The sequence below is a fragment of the Musca domestica genome, unplaced genomic scaffold, assembly GCF_030504385.1.
Source record: "Musca domestica strain aabys unplaced genomic scaffold, Musca_domestica.polishedcontigs.V.1.1 4, whole genome shotgun sequence".
In the NCBI taxonomy this organism is placed as follows: Eukaryota; Metazoa; Arthropoda; class Insecta; order Diptera; family Muscidae; genus Musca; species Musca domestica.
The window spans coordinates 23,773,710-23,798,364 of NW_026712328.1; the positions used below are offsets into that span (position 1 = coordinate 23,773,710).

Sequence of the window (24,655 nt, forward strand, 5' to 3'; positions counted from 1 at the left end):
TCAAATTTGATGCTATTTCCGACATTTTTGCTTCAATTCAATAAAATTTATAAAAAATGTACAAATTATGGTGTTTGACTTTGTTGCAGTTTTTTATCTCACCCTGTACATAAAAGTTTTGGACGTTAAGAAACAACATTTCAACACTAGTACATTGAATTCACACATTTCAGTTGCACATGAAAGACTATATATTGAATGCTCGAGTATCTCTGGGATCAATTAGCCATATAATAATCCATTGCATCCCATTTAAACGCGTATACATTGTATTTTAACATTTAAATCAATAAAGGTCCCCATTTGAAACCCCAGGAAAGAAGATTTGTTTTCTTTAGATTTCATGGCAGAAGAATACAGGTAGATGCATCAACGCTTGGGAGCATTGGTATGTCAAAAAAATGAAATTTTTTTTAAAATATAAGTAGATTTTTATATGTTTTCTTATTCTAGGTCAGAAGGAGGCTATTATAATTCGCGTTTTTTAAAAAATTTTGCAAATTTAAATAATTTTTCATTCAACATTTTCAATTCCAAAATTGGTTTGACAGTTCATTGTCCCAGCAGCTGTGTCGACGCGTCTACCTATATTCTTCTACCATGTTAGATTTCATAAGTTCCGACTGAGCTTATCCCCATACAACACAATATCGAAATTTGTTATCGAAATTAATCGAATTATGTACATAATAGGTTGATTTAATCGATAATTTCGGTAGAAAATATTATAAATGAAATATTTTGTCAACCTAAAAGAGTATAGACAATGACATTCGATCAAAATTAGGTCAATATAGAAAGCAAACATTTGGAAAGGATTTACAGATTTTGAGTGCTAGTACAAGTTCAAATATACATATATTGAACTGAATTTATGACAAACTTCTTTCTTTTATAACCTACACCACATTGTGGCAAAATGGAGAAGGAAGTGAGATAGACCCATAGTTTAAAGATCTTCATTGAATCAATTTCTCCAATTGAGGTTAAATTTTGCTTACAATATTTGTTTGGCCCAAGGACGAACCCTATTGAAATTGGTGATAATGGGATCAGATTTAGAAATAGCTCCCATATATCTTCAACCGATTTCGGGCTAATTGTGAACCAACTGGCTAACATAAGTCCAAATGACCTGTATTTTGGTACATCACACCGAATTCAGTTTAGAAGCAGAAGGTATAGCTATAGCTCTCATTATATGTTTCATCCGATTTGGGGTTTTAATTCCTCCCATGCGTAATATGCACTCAAAAAATGATATCTTTACATCAGATACTGCTCGAAAATACCGCTATCAATTTTTTCGAGATCGGTTCAGATATAGCTATAACTCCCATATATATTTTTCATCTGATTTGGTGTTTGAGTCCTTCACATTCGTAATATGCATTCGACAACAATGATATTTGGTATCAGTTATCACGTACTGCCCAAAAATACCTCTGTCCAATTTTATCAAGATCGATTTAAATTTGAAATAGCTCCCATATAAACCTTCGACCGATTTCGGGTTAATTGAGAACCAAATGACCAATATCAGCCCAAATAGCCTACATTTTGGAACATCCAATAGAGTTCAGCCTAGAAGCAAATACATCACATTTGATGAAAATCTGTTAACATATAGCTACTACAGATTGAATTATTGAATTTGGTGGTAAGATACAGCCAAGAATTAACTGTTTTCAATTTTATAAAGATCGGTTTAGATTTGGATATAGCTTCCATATATATCACTTTCCGATTTCAGGTTTGTTGTGCATCAAATGGCTTGTATTAGCCCAAATGGAGTGATTTTTGCGCTTCTAGCCTAGCAAGTGTTTTAAATTTGCTTCAATATATATGTTCCAACAGATTTTGCGTTTAAATCTCCCACTTTCAGAATATTCATTCTACAATAATGATATTTTGTACCAGATATCTCATAGAGCTCAGAAATGACCAATAAAAACTTTTTTTACTATAATATGGTCGGCCCGCACGACTTTTGACCTTTCCGTACTGTTTTTTTTTTTATTTTGTCGGACCCTTTCGATATTGAAATAGAAAACATATTCTCAAAGCTCCAATTTTCTTTAAAGTGTTTTTAACTAAAATTCAAAAAAAAAGTACAACATCTGTCCGGACACATTACTGAAGAAAGTGTATTCAAGCACACTGAATTATGTTAAAAATAATTTGTATTCTTAACACGTAGATTTAAAATGTTGTAGTCTGTTGTTGTTTTCTTTTCTTTTTTACATGCTTTTAATATTGGCAATATTGGCGAAGGTTTGGCTTTTGGTGTTCCATGTTCTTCCTCCCAAAGGCTACATTCATTCGTATGCGTAGACCTAACTACTTCACATATATCAAATTGTTGTTGTGTTTTTAAAACAGTAGATATTGGCTAAATTGGAAAAAAAAACTATAAACTGGATGTACCTCCCTCAATGGACACCAGAATGATATTAATGTATAATTTTATTGACCGTACAGGGTGAAATTAAAACAAGTAAAATAATAAAAAAGTTCATATAATCGATCTAGTTACCACATTTCTCAACGGTATTAGTTATAAAACGGGAATTCATAATTTTTTTTCCAAAAATTTTAATGAATAATGGTGGATGGTGTAAAACAATTCGGGCTGGTCTAATATAACGAGTTAGTTTTCTACTCTACTATTTATACATTTTCTGCATAGATAAATTAACATTTTGATAAATGAATAAATAAAGGTACAGAATTTTCCCCGCCAAACTTTCTCGATAAATGTATGTAAGCTTCAATTCCCAGGAACCACTAATAATTTATAGTGACTTTATAACAACTACCCACTGTTTCAAAAATATTGGCTCTTCACGTGTTTTTTTTTTTTTTTTTTTTTTTTCAACATCGGACGTGAGTTTATATTTGTCAAAGTGTGTAGCAATAGCTGGGGGGTCGAATGTCGACAATATATATGTCATATGTACATACCTACATATATTTGTATGCAGTGCTTGATAAAACACACATTCACTTGATTTTTTCAGCTCAAACGGAGGAGTGTCTGTTTGGAAATGTCTGCAACTTATTGCAGACACCGGTGTAAACATTGTATTTGTGTGTTCTTGTTATTGTTTTTCGTAATAGAACCATGTAATTATGCTTGTCGGCGTAACCACCCCCTGGCGGCATACGATATATTGTTGACTGTTTTTTTCTGTATTTCCTTGAATAAATTCCAATACCTTAACTACAACAACGTGGATAGGGACAAAGCCGAAAATAATTTGAGTGCTACTACAAAAAGAATTAACATGAAGTTTCATTATCAAAATGTCAAATTTCAAGGAGAATACATGTTAGGGGATTTCATAAATAAGCCGTTCACACACACATATAATGGTACCTCCCTTTTCTCGGTATTTTGGTGATTTAAGCGACATTATATACCGTAATTGTTTCAAATTTGGTAATTTATGTTCGTAATGGGTACTGCAGCCTATCACAGAATATTATATCAATATAACGGTACCTCCCTAATTCGGAATTTTGATGATTTTATCTACATTATACCCCCGAATTTTTTTATTCAAGTTTCGCATTTGAATATTGTAGTAGTTTATGACAAAAGTTGCCTATGCAGGTCCACGTCGTGGTATAGACCCTAACATAACTGATTTTAGGTGTGTCTGGTTACTTTTCCTGAAGGAATTGTCCAGCAACATCTTTCTGAGAGAGTAAGGTAATTTTATTCTCTTTTGCAAGGAAATTGCGAAAAGTAAACAGACGGCATTCCTTCAGAATCTTGCAACTAATCAGCTGATTTGTCAAAACAAGCCAATTTGTCCCCCATTAAAAGAATTAAACGAAAGGAACCACCACCAATTTCACAAGTTTTATAAATAAAAAGGAAATTGACAATAAAATAAAAATATGAGCAATAAAAGGAAGATAGATTTGATGTATTCCGCGGAATCCTTTAAACCTGTTGCTAATGGCATTTGTCTAAAAATGTTGGAAATAGTCTTTTATTTTCTTATTACATATTAATATTTACGTTTTTCACATTTTGTAAAGTTGTTCTCCAAAAACAATTAGTCTTGCTAATTCCAAAACAATATTTTCAAATTAAAATCACAAAAAGAAATAAATAAACAATAGAAAACATCTGATTGAATGTCGATGAATGAGGAGAAGAAGAGTTGCAAGAGATTGCAAGAAGAAATTTGTCCAGTAAGAATTTCCAAACTCTCACTGAAAGAACTGTCAAAATTTCTCTCTCCAACCGCTCTCTTTTGCAGAACTTTCGGGTTAACAAACGACTTCCAGTAACAATTGTTACAAATTTTAGGGTAACCAGACACACCTTTTATTTATTTATTTTTTTGAAAATTCCAAAATCGTTCCAAATGGTGGAACTTATAGCTTTTTACTTGTTTTTGGATTAAAATATATAGAAAAAATCAACGTTTCTGTATATATGTATCGGAATTCATAATTGGCCTTTTAAGAATTGTACTAATTTCCATAAGTATACGAAATCACCAGTTACTATACCATAAATACCCACAAATAACTTTTTTTCGAGGAGAAATTCTCTCCTATGAGAAATAATTGAGAAGGAACTTTCAAAATATCGAAAATCAGTATCATTTTATGGGAGTTGTGGCGAATGGCGAAGCTCCATATAACATATAAATTGTAATTGCACGAAATGTCAAAATTAGCTCATTTGGTTCGTAATAGCAGCAAAACCGTAACTCGAAATTTTCTTAGATTTCTACCCCCACATATACATGTTTTTTTACACACCAACATTTCTCCACTAGTTTCTACCTGATTTACTAAAATATTTATTTAATCTCAATCAATTTTGAATTGACACCATCCGTTTCTAACACCTTTTACACATTTTCATATAGATCCACGTTTTCCTATAGCCCCCCGTATATTCGGTATTTTAACGATTTAGGCCATATTTTCTATCGGATTTGTTCAAAATTCGCTCTTTGGAGTTTAGAATAGGTTCTGACAACGGTGTCAATAATTGTTTTAAACTTGATATTTGAGACTCGCAATAGATATCAATTTTTTGTTACTGTGCTCATAATCTTATTGCATTCTTCAACTGACCCTTCTAGTATTTGCAGTTCAATCCGGAACACTTTGAATATTGAATACCGATATGTTTATTTATAAATGCTTTTTTACTTCGTTGTGGAGGTTATTGAAAGTTCGGTCGAGTCGAACTTATCGTTTTCTACTTGCTTTATAACAATGACCGATATAAAAACACCATGCAATTAACAATGTTTATTTATGAAAAAAATGTTAAGTCTGCATAGTTGCTTTCCAATGATTGAAGAAATAATTCTCAATAAATTTCTCCTTAACATCAATCAACAATAGATGAAATGTTTACACTAAGTCAATACTGAAAAACCCCCTAGGACCATGTTTTTGTCGACTTCTAGGATTTTTTTTTAGAAACAGATTAAGACTTGGTATAATCCATCTGTATCTTTCATGTAATCGTTCTAAGGTTTTATAATATTAAAATAAGAATAGTAGAGATATGTTAACCGTTTACACGGAAAAGTCTTTAAAATCTTTCATTTTGAAGTTTACCGAGGAGGATGTTAGTAACACATTGTGCAATGGTACTGAGTGAGAAGAGAAACACGACCGATTAGTTTAGTTGATATTTCAATTCTATTTTTATTTAAAATACATGTACCTTACGTACTACTGAAACTAATCTAACTTAACCTAGTCGCAGCCACACAATTGTTCTTATCTATTCTAATATTGAATGGAGAACATTGCAGGGTTGTAATCTCATTCTAGTGGTTTTGTGCATCTACTGAGCGCATCCATATCTGTGCGTGTGGGTCATAACCTTTATTATCTGACACATTATCGTATCCTTCAGCGCATAAGATCACCGAATTGTTCACATGTGGTATTTTATGGCGGCTGGAAAATATGTAATTTTTGAATATTGATTGTTTATTTCTAGTTTTCCCCAGCGCCTCAACCGCACTCAAAATTATGTACAAAGTATTTTGTACAGGTACAAAAACATTGTACAATGGTCCCAGATCAAATTTTCTGTCCAAAATTATTTCAATGTCTCCACATAAAATACCAGAAACCAACAGTTACCTCAATATCAAATTTCAGAACATTAGCTCTATCCCTTCATGCAATACCAAATTTAGTAACATTTAGTTCATATATCCAAAACAATCTACATTTCGCTATCCTAGACACAAACTGTGATCCAAAATTAGTACCATATTTCCAAAATAACCTCTATATCACAATTCTAAATACCAACTAAGACCTCAATATCAAATTTTAGCATTCCAGAATTCATAATTTTATCTCTATCTCTTCACCCAATACAAACTTTTTGGTACTATTCGTACACATTTCCAAAACCACTTCCATATGTCCAAACTACACATGGGAGCCAAATGTAATTCTAAAACGATTATCGCTAATTTCAATAGGGTTACTCCTTGGGCTAAGCAAATGAATGATGCAAAACGGATGCTTGCAAAAATACGTGAACAGACGAGTGGACATGCATTAATCAGCTCAGATTGTGATTCTATAAAGATAAACAAAAGGAACGGTTGTTTCCGCATTTTACAGACATATAGGAGTATATAGGGATCTTTCTATCTCGCCGAGCTTAGTCGATCTAGCTCTGTATGTCCGTCCGTGCGTCTATCTATATTAGTTTGAAATCACGCCACAGGTCACAGTTATGGACCGATCATCACGAAATTTCTCATTTTGGTGGGGTTAGGGTCTAAGAGAAGCCTGTGGTTTTTGGATATGATCGCAAAATATTTAGGGGTTGAATTATTATTAGAGTTTAGGACTGGGAAGAACCCTATAATTTTTAAAAAATACGACAATTTTTACTAAACGTCAAATATTTGTAATCCAGAGGAAATCATAAATACATTACAAGATCACTCCTGACTGAACATAGAGACTAATATTAAATTTACAATTTCAAGCACTGTCTGTTCACCCAAATACCGAATTGTACCAAATATAGTACTATTTAGTTATTTACTTGCAATTTTATTACACATTCCCAAATCAACTTCGTTATGAAAAACCTGCAACAAGTTTCAATTTCATTTTTCATCCTAAGCTAAAATGTTCCAAATTTAGTACCACTTCGTACAGATAGCACATTTACACACATTTCCAAAACAATCTCCATGATTCTCATACCAAATTTCAAGTTTTTACATCTATCCATTCACAAACTACTTAATGGTCCCATTCTAAAAGTTTAGCACCATTTTAGAACTTTTCGAAACCTCTAAGTTCGAATTTCCAAAAAGCCTTTGGTACACCTATCCTGCACTCTAACAGTGACTCTAATTCCAAATTTCAGAATTCTACCTCATTGCGTTTGTCCATAACTTATCTAAAGATATATGGAGTTTTCAACCATTATTTGGATGATGCACATCTTGGCCATATCAAATGTAGTCTCTATGTTGAGATTATAATAAGATCCCACAAGGTCTATTTTATTTGTGGAATCTATTTAAATACTTAAATAAACATCAATTGCGGGTTATAGGAATCCAGATACCCCAAGTTATTGCCTTTAAAAGACTATAAACTTGGGAATACCAACAATTTGTATCGGAGGGTTATATACGTTTGACAAACTACACAATTTGCCCAATTTATTTTTCTCCATCTTAAATATTGTTAACTTTGTTTCTGTTTTCATTAAATTTGTACTTTTCTTTTGCATGCAAAAGAAAAATGTATTGTGGAACATTGTACTCCCACACACCATAGTAATATTTACTTATCGAATAAACTATGACAAGGTTTACCCAATGTACACAAAATCCATTTACTGGAATGCAATTTTACATTTTTAATAGCAAATCTTTACACAAACATATTTGCAAAGGTAACACATAGACAGGCAGATATAAAAAATAACAAAACTTTACTAAATTGTTTGTCTAACCCCAATAAATAAGGACCACCTGCATAAAACACACAGGCACTCACACACACAAGAATACGTATACAAATTTGTTTTGAGATACAAATAAAATTATTTCCATTTAGTTGTTGTCAGTGTTCTGTGCTTTTTTATTTATGTATGAATTTTTGTGTGTTATTTTTTTTTGCATTGCTTCTTATCTGTGAGGATGTTTGATGTGAAACAAGAGGGAACAGCACCTGTGTTTTCCTATGATTTATGTGAGACATTTGGAAACGTAAAACATTGTATACAGGTGCACATTTATGTAGGCATATATTGTGTAACATACACACGCACACCGATGTTTTCATGTAAATCACAAAACAACAACAACAGCAACACCAAAATGCAAAACATCAATATGTACTACCGTTCTGATTTTTATACTTTCCCCATTTTTTTTTTTTTTTTGTTCGACACGAGTAAAAAAATCACCGTAAAGTAGAATGTGATTTCCAGGTGGCAGTAAAACCTTTAACATAAATTTCCGGTCCATGAACATTATGCCACCCATACAGTACAGTACGGTGCTGTTCGTATATTTCAAACTGTACATTAGGGTATTGTATTACAATAGTATTTGTGGGCTAAAGATTATGAAATCGTATAAATAGATGAACAAAGGCTATATTCTAACTCGGAAAAATATTAAACTTTCATTTGAGGTTATTACTTTACATCAATCTTAAGTAGAGCAAAATAGTTGATTTAATATGAAATCCCATAAAATTATTCGACTCCCCGAATTACGATGAAATTGAAAATGCTCATAAAAATGTCAAATCATGTAATATAAATGGCCCACGTGGTCCAGTAAGTCAGCTATATATTTGAAAATGATAATTTTTCTAAAAGTCAGTGAAAATTTTACATTTTTAATCACTCGACATGGTCGAATGACGTGGATGACATACATAGCAACCATATATAGCTATATCTAAGCTGATTTCCAATCAATTTCATAAAGTTATTTTTACACTGTATTCGATCGCATAATCCAAAAATCGTCATTTTTGGGCAAATAGTATTCCATAAACGTGAAATCGGACGGAGATCTAATTCTGGACAGATTATCGCTAATTTCAATACGGTTACTCCTTGGGCTAAACAAATTAAGGATGCAAAATTTGCTTGCATAAATACCTGAAAAGACGAATGGATATGTATTAATCGGCTAAAATTGCGATTCTGTGAGGATCATCAAAATGACCTATGGTTTGCAAATTTTACAGACAAATTTACAGACATGTGACACCCTGTACAACAAGGGTGTACAGGGTGTTACATAGTTTAATACTATATTATTCGAAGAAGTTTGAAGTTATTAAAACAAACTGTGTACATCATTATAATAGGTGATAGTTTTAGCTATCATCTTTTAACCAACACTGACTTAAGCAACTCCAGCACTTTTCGTATATTGTTTCACCGCCAAACACCTTCTGGTTGGTATAAATTTTAACCATGCATCACTTTAAAAACAAACAACGCTTGAAAATCTTTGAATTTAATTATGTAACACCTCGAAATATTGGTCCTGCATATAGGAGTGTATGTATGGGTCTTCCTATCTCGTCGAGCTTAGTCGATCTAGTTCTGTATGTCCGTCCGTCTATCTACGTTAATTTGTAATCACGCTACTGGTCGCAATTATGGTCCAATCCTCACGAAATTGGTAGGGGGAAAATATCTAGGGGTTGAATTATAGATCAATAGACACGGAATTATGCATGGAGTTAGAGTTTAGGACTGGGGAGAAACCTACCAACTAGGATGTTCATCGGAAAATATTAAGCGGTTAAAAAAGCCATAATTTTTATTTAAAAAATACTACAATTTTCACTAAACGTCTAATATTTGTAATGACGACGAAACCACAAATACATTATGATACTGATATCCAAGATATCGAATATACAACAAAATAGGCAATATTTTTATGTTAAAGAAACTGATGTTAGTTATTCCGCTTCTAAATCAAAAAACGCTGGACTGATTTTGACAATTCTAACCAATCTGGAATGGCTTCTTGCCAGAAAAATATAAAACCTAAGGAAATCGCGTAAAAGTATGGCAATAAAAAGGGACTATTTTTTGTTACTTTTTTATGTTTTTTTATATTTTTTTATCTCATGTGATTTTAAAAATTTTGAATTGTGCATTTTGTATTTTTATACCCTCCACCATAGTAACACCTCGAAATATAAATTTGTGTGAGGTCTAACACGGTATATATATTCTTGATCAGCATAAAATTCTATGGCGATTTAGCGATGTCCGTCTAACTGCGGAAATTACTCTAGCTTTTAAAAATTTTGAATTGTGCATTTTGTATTTTTATACTCTCCACCATAGTAACACCTCGAAATATAAATTTGTGTGAGGTCTAACACGGTATATATATTCTTGATCAGCATAAAATTCTATGGCGATTTAGCGATGTCCGTCTAACTGCGGAAATTACTCTAGCTTCCGAACGAAATGAAGTAGGATGATAAAATTTTACTCAAATGTGTTTTATGTCTGCAGGACTAGGTATCGAAAACAGGTTATGCAGGTCCACGTTTTGGTATAGCCCCGTAAAATGGTACCTACCTCTTTTCGGTATTTCGACATAATTCACCGGAATTGTTTGAAATTTGGTATTTGAAGTTCGTAATAAATATTACAGTCTAAGACAGAAAATTGTCTGTGCAGGTCCACGTCTTCGTTTAGCCCCCATATAACGGTACCTTCCGATATTCGGTATTTTGATGATTTTAGCGACGTTATTAACCGGAATTGTTTCAAATTTGGTATTTGAAGTTCGTAATGGATACTACAGCTTATAACAGAAAATTGTCTGTTAAGGTCCACGTCTTCGTATATAGCCCCAATTTAACGGTACCTCCCTATATTCGGTATTTTGATGATTTTAGCTACATTATTCACCGATTTTTTTCAAGTTTCTATACGTCGTCGTATAGACACTAACTTAAAGGCTACATTCGGTATTTTTAAGATATTAGCAAAATTTTAAACGGATTTTATTTTTTTTAAAGTTTACCAAATGCGTTCCAAATGGTGGGTGGGGATTCAAAGATCGGCCAGGTCGAACTTAGAGCTTTTTTAATCGTTTTTGAGGGTATTATATTCACGTCGAAATTTGAGAGAAACAAATGAGAAATATATATTTTTTCACAAATTTACTCTATTTCCTAATTTTTTCATCCAGCTGTATTCAATTTTATACCCCGAAAAGTGCTGAGCTCTCAGGTTAATTTTTGAGGCATTTATATGCTACATGCGCAGTACTATTTTAAGCGTAAACCCAGTTGTTTTAATTTAATTTTTAAGTTTTAGTCAAATTTCCAATTCAGATGTTGGTATTTTGAGTTCATATCCTGCTGGAGAGAATCCTATTTGGAAAAAATGTTTTGATATAGCGGTTATATAAAGAGGAAATATCGAGGTTTTTGGACACATTTCAAATCGATTTGGCTGAGATATTGTAGGAAATTATCAAAAAAGCAGTAAGTTTGGCCGAGCCGAACTCTGAGTACCCTCCATACTTTCCAAAAAATTGGTTAAAATCATAAAGACGTGAATCTGCGTAGTCAAGTTTTTTCTTAGACCATTACAATATCCAATTACCAGACTTGAAAAAATTCGGGTCAATAATATCGCTAAAATCATCAGAATACGGAATAAAGGCAGGTATCATTACATGAGGCCTATGTGAGAACGTAGACCTGCATAGACAATTTAAAGTCACAGAATGCAGTACCCTTTGCGAACTTAAAATACGAAATTTTAAACACATTCCGCTGAATAATGTCCCTAAAATCATCAAAATAGCTAATATAGGGAGGCACTGTGGCGGATATACCAAAATGTGGATCTATATAAGCCATTTCCAATCACAAAAGTCCTGCAGAACCAACACACATCTGAGTAAAATTTTATCAGATCATTTTGGGGTGTCGAAAATGTTTATTACGAGGTGGATATTACGGATTTTCAAGAACTCGAGTTCCATTTTTACAGCTTTGTAAGTGAAATAGTAGAAGTTTTATATTGAAGTTATCGCTGACCATAAAACTTATTTACTCAAAGAGTGTCACACCTCAACAAAATAAGTTTCGAAATAAATGCATGCATAAAATTGGACCTCCGAATTTAATAGATTATTGCACAAAAAGTTTTATAATTAAACTAGCTGAACCCGTTGCGCTTCGCTACCCCTTTTGATTTTATATGCACTCAAAATTTTATTTACGTTAAAAAAAAAAATTAAGAGTAAAAAAAAAATTATTGCACTACTTTAATGCGTAAATAACCAAAACCATTAGAAAAGCAGTAACATGACATACATACACGAAGGGTTTGTCCTTCGGATTTATTTATTTCATAGCAAATACCATGCGTGCAGTAAACTGCAGTCTTTTGAAGTTGAGTGGCATTTCTTTTGCAATTAGTGAATTCGAGATAGCAACATACTTCGCCGTAATAAGCGTATTTCAAATCAATTGTTGCGTTGTTTTTTAATGTTAGCCTAAGGCGTTGTGGGTCAATGGTTCTTATTAAAATCATACCCCAATCTGATTTGATTTAAATATAATTTTAAAAAAATTACTTTTACACCAAATTCCGCCATACCTTTCATATTTCATATATCCAAATCTTAACTAATTTCCAATTAATTTGTTACATTTATTATTTTAACCAAATTCCGCCACACATTCTGAATTTCATTGGTATCGGTCATATATATCATGTTTGGTGCATGTTGAGAGGCCAAAAGGAAAAACAAGCGGTTGGTTTGACGGTTGCTTATGAACTATACTCAGTTTTATTGAATTCACTCAGAGCTGACTAATTACACACTACTAATTTATACATCACATAAACTTCAATTAGTGATAATTTAAATGGCTAAATGGTTATTCGGTTATGTATATTTATTACAACACTCTCCCTGAATAAGCATTTACCATGATATAAAAATACTTCAAAATACAAAATTCATAAAATTTATATTAGCCCAAATTTAATGGAAAATAATTTGTACTTGTCGGCAGCCACAGCTTTGGTGAATAGGTCGGCTACCATGTTTTCGGTTTCCAAATATTCTAGACTAATACGACCAGATTCTAGATTCTCACGAATAAATTTAATTCTGATATCTACATGTTTTGTTCTGGATGAGTATGAGCTATTGCGTGCTATTTGAATTGCGCTCTTATTATCGCAGTATAATGTAATAGTATTGGACACATTCAATAGTTCTCGTTCCAATCTTTGAAGCCAAACCGTTTCTTGCATTGCAGCAACAACCGACATAAACTCTGCTTCTGTTGACGATAGGGCTACTGTACGTTGTCTCTTGGTACACCACGATATTGCTCCCCCTTGCATTGTAAACACATAGCCTGTAGTCGACCTCCTATCATTTACGTTACCTGCCCAATCTGCATCACAAAAGCCAACTAAGTCGCCATCTGACTTGGTATAAACCAAACCTTTCTCAAAAGTACCCTTCAAGTACCGCATCACTCTTTTAACTGCTTTCCAGTGGGCTTTTCCAGGATTGGCATTAAATGTGCTTAGCAAGTTGACAACATAGCAAATATCCGGTCTTGTGTTTTGGGCAGCAAACAGCAATGAACCCACGGCTTCCAAATATGGGACTTTTCTCATTTCCTCCTTATCTTCTTCAGTTGATGGACACATTTCTATTGACAACTTTTGATTCATATCCACTGGAGAAGATATCGGTTTGCTATCTGCCATACCAAAACGCTTTAAAACTTGCTGTACATATTGTGATTGATCAATTTTGACACTGTTTTCTGTTCGTTCTATTTTCATCCCAAGTACAGATGTAGCTTGTCCCAAATCTTTCATTCGAAAATGTGTCGATAATTCTTCCTTTAATTTCTTGGTGACATCTACATCAGTTGAAAATATTAATACGTCATCCACGTATATAGCAACGAACAAAACTGATTTGACTGTCGGTAATAATAAACACACTGATCAGTTTCACTTCTTTTCAATCCAAACTTCAACAAAACATTGTTCAGGGTTTTATTCCATACCCTACTAGATTGCTTTAGGCCATAAAGCGCTTTTCTCAGCAAACAAACTCGATCTGTACCATCTTCGTAACCTTCAGGCTGTTTCATGTAGATTTCCTCCTTAAGTTCACCATGGAGAAATGCCGTTACTGCGTCGAGTTGGTGGATGTGCATGTCATACTTCACTGCCAGTGCCAACAAAAATCGAATCGATGAGTATCGCACAACAGGGGCAAATGTCTCTTCATAGTCGATTCCTTCTGTTTGACTACAGCCCTTTATCACTAATCTAGCCTTATATCGAGTGTTTGATCCGGATCCATCTGCCTTTGTTTTAAATACCCATTTAGATTTCAATGGTTTTCTTCCGTTGGGTAAATCTACTAGCTCCCACGTTTTGTTATGTGCAAGAGATATTATCTCCTCATCCATTGCACTACGCCACTTCCTTAACATTGTTTGACTTCATGGCTTCTTCCAATGTAGTGGGATCATTTGCAATGAATGTTGCAGCACAAAAACTATAATTCGCACGTGACTTTGCAGCTAGCCTTCCTGACCGACGTATCTCGGTATCGTTATTATCATTATGGAGTTCTTGTTCAGCATCTTCAAACAACACATTATCATCGGACCACTCGTCGAATTCCACCTTCATGCTGTCGATGGAAACATCGGCATTCTCGACAACTTCCGCTGCACCATCATGTTGTGGTTCTTCTACACACACCTCCTTTTCGTTGTCATCGATGACTTCTACTAGAGTATTTCGAATCTCATTAGTAAAATTTGTCCCAGTTCTACATACCTGATTCTCCACAAATACAACATCACGGCTAATTATTATTTTCTGTGTCTTCGGATTGAATAAACGATACGCCTTACTCTCTTGACTATACCCAACGAAAATACATTCTTCTGACTTGGCTTGAAGTTTCGATCTCTTCTGCTTAGGAATATGGACGAACGCCTTACAGCCGAATACTCTTAGGTGCTCCAAATTCTGTTCTCTGCTAGTCCATATTTCTTCAGGACTCTTCGATTGTTTTCTGCATGGAATTCTGTTTAAAATATATGCTGCGGTAACAGAAGCTTCAGCCCAATATTTGTTTTTAAGTCCAGCATCCAAAAGCATACAACGTACTCGATCCATTATGGTGCGGTTCAATCTTTCCGCCACACCATTTTGTTGCGGAGTGTACGGTGCTGTTTTCTGATGAATTATTCCAGAGTCAGACAAAAACTTTTGAAAAGGCGCATTGACGTACTCAGTTCCATTATCTGATCGAAATATCTTTAACTTCTTGGAACACTGATTCTCAGCCATATTCTTAAAGTCCTTAAAGGCTTCAAAGACATTCCATTTATTTTTAATAGGAATTAAGAATACTTTTCTGGAGTAGTCGTCCACGAATGTAACAATATACCGAGCGCCAGAAAACGACTTTGGTTCAAATGGACCCATCACATCAGAGTGTACAAGTTCTAGTAATTCCGTAGCTCTGTGACCTTCGTCCTTAAACGAAGCTCTTGACTGTTTACCTTGAATACAGACTTCACACTTCTCGCCATTTGCCTTCAAGTTTAATTCATTTGCAGCTTTTATTTTCTTTAATGTGTCATCGCAAATATGCCCAAGTCTTCTGTGCCAAATACTTGCATCGTTGTTCACGGTAAAGGCTGCATTTGTTTTTCTAAAACTTAAACCACACAGCTTGTACAAATTGTTCTGCGAAATTGCCTTTGCCACAACAACACCATCGTCTCCAAGAATTGTGCACATATTTTTTTCAAAAACTACTTTGTTGCCGTTCGCCGTTAATTGTTTTACAGACAACAAATTTGTGCAAAGAGATGGAACAAATTCAACATTCGTTAGAACTGCATTTGTCTTTGTGCCACCACCATTCAACACCACTCTCACATCTCCTGCACATTCAACCTTCATTGTGTTGTTGTTCGCCACCGTTACTTCTCTCCCAGTAGTAGTGCGAATATTCGACAAAAGCGATCTTGAATTTGTCATGTGAGCAGTAGCACCAGAATCGATGTACCAATCTTCTGCATTTATTTCATGTGGTGTAAAAAGAGATGTCAACAGCAGTCTATCATCTGTCTCTTTCTGTTTTTGCGCACAGTTATAATTTTCAAATTTTTTCTTGTTCGGACAATTTCTTATGAAATGACCCTCCTTTTTACAACCATGGCACCTAAACTTTTTACCTTTTATAAATTTCTTCTTTGATATGAATGCGGCGTCCTCCTTCTTTATTCCATCGAATTTAGCATCTTGCAGTAACAAATTCTTCACCATATCCACATTCAATTGTGTCTTAGAATTTTCCACTGCTAGCACCAATGACTTAAATTCTTCTGGAAGTCCGGCCAACATAAGGGATGCTACCAACTCATCATCAATTTTGAGTCCTGCCTGTTGTACCTTCATCGATGCCATTATCATCCGATTAACGTAATCTTCGACGTTATCGCAGTCAGATAATTTCAGCTGCACCAGTTGTTTCAATAGCTCCACTTTTCTCGTTAAGCCCGTGTCTTCATAGGAACTCACCAACGCCTGCCATGCTTCCTTAGCTGACTTCGCCTTAGCAATATGCGCAAAATTACTTGGTTCCACCATCAGGGTTATTTCAGCCAACGCTTTTTCATTATTCTCTTTGTCCTTTTCATTTGCGTCTACCGCCAAACCATTTTCTATAATTTTCCAAGAATTCTTCAATATAAGATACGATTTTGCCTGCCGCTTCCATGTATCAAAGTTTTCACGGCCTCGAAGTTTATCAAATGGAAAAGACAATGCCGATGCCATTTTAATCGCTTCTCACTTATATATCTCGAAATTATTACTTTAAACTTTTTTTTTTTAAATGCCTCTGGGCCCATAACCTGTTGAGAGGCCAAAAGGAAAAACAAGCGGTTGGTTTGACGGTTGCTTATGAACTATACTCAGTTTTATTGAATTCACTCAGAGCTGACTAATTACACACTACTAATTTATACATCACATAAACTTCAATTAGTGATAATTTAAATGGCTAAATGGTTATTCGGTTATGTATATTTATTACAACAGTGCATAACATGTGTGAAATCGGCCGAAATATATATGTTAGCTATACCCAAACCTCAACTGATTTCAATATAATTTGGCAATTTTTTTCTGGTGCTAGATTTTGTATCTCTCGCTTTGGGTGCATCAAATCGGCTGAGTATATATATTTGAGCTATAATCAAATCTGAACCGATTTTAATATAATTTGAGTAATTTATTTTCTAATCAAAATCCCGTTACATATTCCAAATTTCTTTGGAATCGAACATACATATCGTGTATGGTGCATAAAATACATGAAATCGGTCGAAAATATATATGAGAGCTACATCCCAATCTGAAACGATTTTAATATAATTTGGCGAATGTATATTTGTTTTAATTTCCGCAACACATTCCAAATTTCATTACAATTGGAAATACATATCGTGTTTGGTTCACCAAATACATGAAATCGGCCGAAAATGTATGTGGGAGCTATATCCAAATCTTAACCAATTTCAATATAATTTGGGAAAACAATTTTTTAGATAAAATCTATCACACGTTTCAAATTTCATTGAAATTGGGGATACATAGCGTGTTTGGTGCATCAAATATATGGGAGCTATATACAAATCTGAACCGATTTCAATATAATTTGACAAATTTATTTTCGGATCAAATCCCGTCACACATTCCAAATTTCATTGGAATCAAACATTCATATTGTGTTTGAGGCATCAAATGAACGAAATCGGTCGAAAATATATATGGGAGCTATATCCAAATATAATTTTTCAATATAATTTTTCAAACTTATTTTTGTTCCAAATTCCATTACGTATTCCAAATTTGGAGACTGTATCTTCAACCAATCAATAGATATGTGCATATAAAATTTAAATTTTTGGGAGGTACCTCCGATTCTGATGCTATATCTCCAGTTCCAAGTGGAAATTCAAAAATGTATATAGCCTATGTTACTTTCAGGCGATGTTGCAGTATATATGGAAATTTTCAGGAAAATCTATTCAGCGGTTTTCGAGTCCATAAATTACAAACAAACAAACATACAAACATTTTCCTCTTTTATAGATATAGATAAGCAATTATTTGCAAAGGAATGACTAGATATCACTTCTTTATTTTTTTTGCAAGTTCTCGCATTGTTTGAAGTATTAATTTTTTTTTTTCGAGGTATGCCACTATTTGAGTAAATGAGCGATATGTTAAACATCAAATTCCAATGTGATATTGATTCCAGCCAATAGTTAGGGATTTAAATGAACATAAATAAAACTTTGAACATGTTACCCTAATGTCGCAACTCAGGTGTATTTTACAGATGGATGGCACGAACTTTTTTCTGTGTTCGCATGCAATAACATTTGTGTAAAATGACATTTTAACATGTGAATTTTGCAACTTCGAAATAAGTTCTGAAAAATGTGTTCAACTCTAAGGCTCTATCAGTTCCCATCCCGCTCAGTACATATGTGAATATCTGTACAGGAACTGAATGTGAACAACAATAAAAGACAATCAAAAGTTCAATGTGATTTCTGGAATTCAAATGTAATATTTATTTTTTTATGCTTTACTTGAAAAATTCCAAAATGTTGGAAAAACATTGTACAGGGCGAAGATGTATGTATGCCCGAATTACACATATTTACTTTTCAAAGTTGTTTTTCAGTTTTATCAAAAAATGTGTATTTTTATTCTAGCCTGAATTAAGGTGCTTTTTAAAGAACCCATTCTTCAAAAGATCGCAACAATTGAACATAACATTTCCCTTTACTGTCTCTTCTATCGTTGCCATATTTATTATTTATGGTAGCGAATCGAGCAGCATTTGGAATTTATGGTGCGCATTGAATATTTATGTACGTAAGTGGGTACAGATATGCGTGTACCTGACTCATCAAATATAAATCAAACTACATCTTCCTTGTCTGATATAAATCAAATTGCCTAGGCCAAAAACATAACTATTACTTAATATGTAAAACTGGAATTTTATATTGAATATAGAATATTTATTTTCCAAAAAAAAATATAATTCGAAATCTAATTAATTTTGCATGACATAAGTGCTTTTATTGTAAAAGAAATATATTATTTGTAAACAATTAAATGAATCGGTAGGGCAGACTATATGACTGAAGTATCTTTACCTCTACTAGTATATCTTGCACAGCAATCCATTGTATAAATGGGATGAAATACATATGGGAACTTTAGCAGTTCAGATATAGATTAAAAAAAGCATTAGATTTTCATAAATCTTTATTTCAAGTCTATGCGCTTGAATCCATCTTGTTCGTAAATACAATAAATGGAAGATATAACGGATTGTACTATACTGGTGAGATGAGAAAACTGCAACCAAATTCAGACTGCGGTCATTTCTACGCCACTCGTCTGACAGCTGTAAAAATTATTCCATTGACAGCTCTTTATATTGTTTACAAGCGTACAAAAGCATTTTGGTGAGAATTTTGCAGGAAAAAATCTATTCCTGATGGAATTCAAGCGTGATTTTTTATACCCTCCACCAAAAAAAGTATGGAGGGTATATTAAGTTCGTCATTCCATTTGTAACTCATCGAAATAATCATTTTAGACCCAACAAAGTATATATATTCTTTATCAGCTTAAAATTCTAAGACGATTTAGCCCTGTCTGTCCGTCTGTTGTAATCACGCTACAGTCTAAACGAATTAAGATAGGAAGCTAAAATTTTTCGCAGATCTCTCTTTTATCTGCAGGCAGGACAAGTTCGAAGATGGGCTATATCGGTTCACGATATCGTATAGCCCCCATATAACGGTACCCCCGATATTCGGTATTTCGATGATGTTAGCCACATTTTTCAATGGAATTGTCTGAAAATCCACACAAGGAGTTCCTTGTGGGTACTTTATACCTCGGCGGAGAATTGTCCATACAGGTCCACGATATCGTATAGCCCTCATATAACGGTACCCCCGATATTCGGTATTTTGATGATTTGAGCCACATTTTCCAATCGTATTGTCTGAAAATCCACACACGGAGTTCTTTATGAGCACTTTACCCCTGAAACGGAATTATCTATATAGGTCCACAATATCGTATATCCCCCATATAACGATACTCCCCTATATTCGGTATTTTGATGATTTTAGCCACTTTTTCCAATGGAATTCTCTGAAAATCCACACAAGGAGTTCCTTGTGAGTACTTTACACGCAGACATAGATTTGTCTTGATAGGTCCACAATATCGTATATCCCCCCATATATCGGCACCTTCCTAATTTTAATGGATTTTATTTTTTTGAAAATTTTCTAATTCGTTCCAAATGGTGGAGGGTATTCAAAGTTCGGCCCGGCCGAACTTACTGCTTATATTTGGTTAGAAAATCACAAGTGGCTATCGTTTGAGCACTCCAACATTAATATGTGAATAAATCTTTTGTGTCTCGTACCATCGCTCGTTATTCCATCGCTCTCGAATTCTCTATATTTGGACAAATCAAATTAAGTGAACCCAAATTTAGACTTTTGGGACCCTACGGTGTTTCCCTACTTCAACCTGTTTATTTCATATAATAAATGTTTGTATATTGCGAATTGTATCTCCTTTTGCTGGTAAGTCAAATTTTAAAATCCATATAAATTTGCCAATCGACTCTTATGTAAATCTTTTTTTTTCCTGCCGATTTCTGCCAAATCTATAGCATACTGAAGATATGCTACCAAATATTCTAATTTATAGTTTTTTTTAAAGGTAGCTTCAACTTAAACTAGTCGTAATAAAGTTTCACTATGTTTTATCAAGAAATATGAAAATGAAAAAAAAAATCCAAAATTTTTGGGAATGATTTTTCTTAAAAAATCTTCGATTTTTGGTCATAAACTCATAAAAATCCTTAGTTTAACTGCCAGGATATGATATTTTTCCAAGATTTCAGAACAAGAATCTACGAAATAATAAAAAATACTATTTAATAATTCGCCATTTCTATTGAAAAAATATTTTTAGAAATATACAAACTTTTTACCGAATATCATCCTTTCCATCGATAACTTCACAATTTTTGACCAGAAGGTGTTTGAAGGCAAATTCTTAAATGCGCACATATTGTAGCAAATCCGAGATTCATGATATTTCCACAAGTTGGACATCTGTCTCGTATTTTAAAAATAAAACGAAATTAAATGGAAATATTATACAACACTATGTGTTGGGATATTATAAGCTTGTTATAGATCTTCCCATCTCGCCGAGCTGACCTTCCTATCTCGCCGATCTATTTTAAATTGTAATCATGTTAAAGGTCGCAATTATAGCCCGATCCTTATCAAAATTTTGCTTGGAGGTGGTGTTAAGGTTAGAATAGAAGCCTATTGTTTTTGGAGATGATCGCAAAATATTTAAATAATTTATTTCTTGATTTTGCAGTTGCTTTAGATGTCACAATTATAGAATAATAGACATTCGGCATTTTGCATAGGGCTAGATTTTAATGCTGGGCAGAAACTTACCAATTTGGATGGTAACATATATATAGAATGAAATAGACCATAGCTTTTATGTAAAAAAAATTCTATTAAACTGTGAAGGTTTTAAATTCCTCAAATACACGAAAATGCCACTTTTTACCGTAACACTGATGCTAATATCCAAGATATCGTATATATATAAAAAGATATGGGTCTGAATAGAACCCTATTGTTTATGGAGATGATTGAAATATATTAAGAGGTTGAAATGGACCAAAATAGAAAATTTCCCTAAAATCTACATGGAGTTAGAGTTTAGAACTGGTCAGAAGCCTACCAATTTCGGAGGCCATCGGACAACATTTAGCTGGTAAAATAGACCCCAACTTTTATGTAAGAAAATATGAAAATGTCCACTAAACCGCGAACATTTTTAATCCCAGCCAAATAACAAATACATTAAAAGGTCACTTCTGACCATTAAAGTGATGCTGATAGCCAAAAAAATCGGATATACAAAATAATGTAAAAAAATAGATCTTTTTTGTTCTGCTTATATGTCAAGAATCGCTGGGCCGACTTTCACAATTCCCATCAATTCGGAATAATCTCTTGCCAGAAAAGAATAAAATCTAAGAAAATCGCGAAAAAAATATACCAATAAAAAAGTGAATATCTTTTGTTCCATTTTTTTTTTGCAATTTTTGTCATATTTTCTATAGATTTTTTTTTTTATTTTTTTTTTTCAATTTGACTTACAGAATTAATGCCTGGCAACAGGGTTAAGTACTTATTAATAAATTACAAATGCAAAATATCATCGAGACTACGAAGGTTCGAGGGGAGTACAAGTAAGTTATTAAGCTATATTGAGCTCCAATTCCTTGAAGAGAACCAAACTATTGAATGGAAACGATTATCGCTGAGAGGAGTAGAGTCGTGTCAAACTGATGAGTGAGGAGTAGAGTTGTCTCAGTCTAGTTACTAATTCAGTACACCACTTCCTAAAAGTATGAGTGATTTCATATACTTCATATCACCCATACGCAGAGTTTTCATACAAATGAGCTGAGTCCAAGCAGTTGCTTGTTCCTTAGTTAGAACTAGTTTGGTACAAATCTAGTGAAGAGAGGCTGCAAGGTCTAAAAGACCTTTTGACCAATTATTTTCAAGCTACAAACATGTTTCATAACCTTCCTATCGACGTCTGATTTATGTTGTGTAGCAGGAATTATAACAGGGATCATCATGTTGTAATGTTACCATAAAACATTGTTACTATAAAACACGCTTGTGAATCATTTTATACGCTCTACACATGTTTATCTTAAAAGAACAAACACAAATCAAACGCGATTTCCTAAATTTGTAACGTACTTTTACACGAACTCTCATTATTTTATATTAAAAAACCAAACATAGTTACAGTTACAGGCGTCAGTAATTTTACTTGCGTACATCTATTACGAACGATTCACCGGAAAAATGTCTTTATGCAATAGAAGCAGGCTTTTGTTGTCATGGCAACAGAAGTTCCCCTCTGCATGGAAGAAGAAATGAAGGTGGACTCAAAGTGCATTTGTAGCAGTACTTCAGTTGACTATCTGTCGTTTGGTAGTTTTATTAACTTCTTCTGTTGTTTTGTTTCCATTTTTTTTCTTGTTATGCTCGTGTTACCAGTCAAGACTTTGTACATTTAACCTTTCGTGTGTGTCGGCTACTTGACATATCCGTTGCAAGACAACAGAGCAAATGGGAATGCATGTGGGTTCGTTCGAAAGTATCTCTCTCCATGCAACAACATGCAATCAGCTAACTGTGAGCCGTAAGGAAGCAAGGTAATACGACCAATCATCAGTATGTACGTACGTACAATATTTAGGATTCCCATGGTGGTGTAAGTGGCTTTCACCTCTGTGTCGTGTGGTATCTGATTTCTTGGTGTGATTGGAAAAGGTTACGTGCAAGCGATATTAAAGTGAAGAACAAAAATACTGATTCTTCTTAAATGTAAAATAAATCCTTTTGCTAATATTAATCTACGGAATGTCGGGCCGAACTTTTAATACCCTCTACCTTAGGATAAAGGAAACATTAGAACCAATTATGACCCACAAATACCAATTTTTAGACATATTCGTGGGAAAATGTGGCAAAAATCATCAAAATACCGAATATTGGGAGGTACTGCTATATAGGGCTATAGAAAAACGTGGGCCTATATATACAATGTTTCGCCAAATGAGCTAGAACCTATTATGACCAATAAATTCCAATTATTCGACAAATCCATGAAAAATGTGACAAAAACCATCAAAATACCGAATATCGGGAAATACAGTTATATGGGGGCACTACCAAAGCGTGGACCTATACATGCAATGTTTCGCCACCGGAGTTGGAACCCATTATGACCAACAAATACCAATTTTCAGACAAATCCGTAAGAAATTTTGCAAAAATAATCAAAATTCTGAATATCCGGAGGTACCGTTATATAGGGACTATACCAAATGTGGACAGATATATCTCATTTTCAATACCAACCATCCTAGACACAATACAAATAATTCTGCTAAATATTGACGCTCTGCGTTAAATAATGTGGCCTGTACCGTGATTTCAACAGACAGGCAGGCTAACACACATCGTTAAATCCAAGTAGAATTTTAAGCTAATTATGAATATATATACATTATGGGGTCTAAAAGGAATATTTATGGATGTTACACACGGAATGACAAATTTAATATACCCTCCTTTCCAAGGTGGAGGGTATAATAATTTACCGTATTGAAAGCAAAGGGAATATCCGATTTTGTGCATTATTCTGGTACCTCCTCTATAAAACGTCACAAGTTCTGATACTTATAAATCTAATAAAATGCGCAATAATTCAAAGATAAAAGGAAAAAGAAGTAATATATTTTTCAAAAGTTTAGTGTGAATACTGGATACATCGATAAACTAATTCTGCCACCTATCCCGCCTGTTTTATTATTAGCTCCCAAAAATTCGAAATTACTTTTTAATTATCTTC

General features: G+C 33.7%; 2 protein-coding genes across 7 annotated transcripts in view; both read right to left on the reverse strand.

Moving 5' to 3' along the window:
- The window catches only part of LOC101889617 (complexin), a 636,740-nt gene that overhangs the window by 338,330 nt on the left and 273,755 nt on the right, over window positions 1-24,655 (reverse strand). The gene's annotated exons all lie outside the window — the stretch shown is intronic.
- LOC105262273 (uncharacterized) lies at window positions 14,510-16,900 on the reverse strand. Its single transcript, XM_059126677.1, has one exon. It carries the CDS (start codon window positions 16,898-16,900, stop codon window positions 14,510-14,512), a length of 2,391 nt encoding a protein of 796 aa, XP_058982660.1.

Bases quoted from the DNA above. Each gene is read 5' to 3' on its own strand.
- LOC105262273 (XM_059126677.1), bottom strand. From the start codon at position 16,900: ATGGCATCGGCATTGTCTTTTCCATTTGATAAACTTCGAGGCCGTGAA.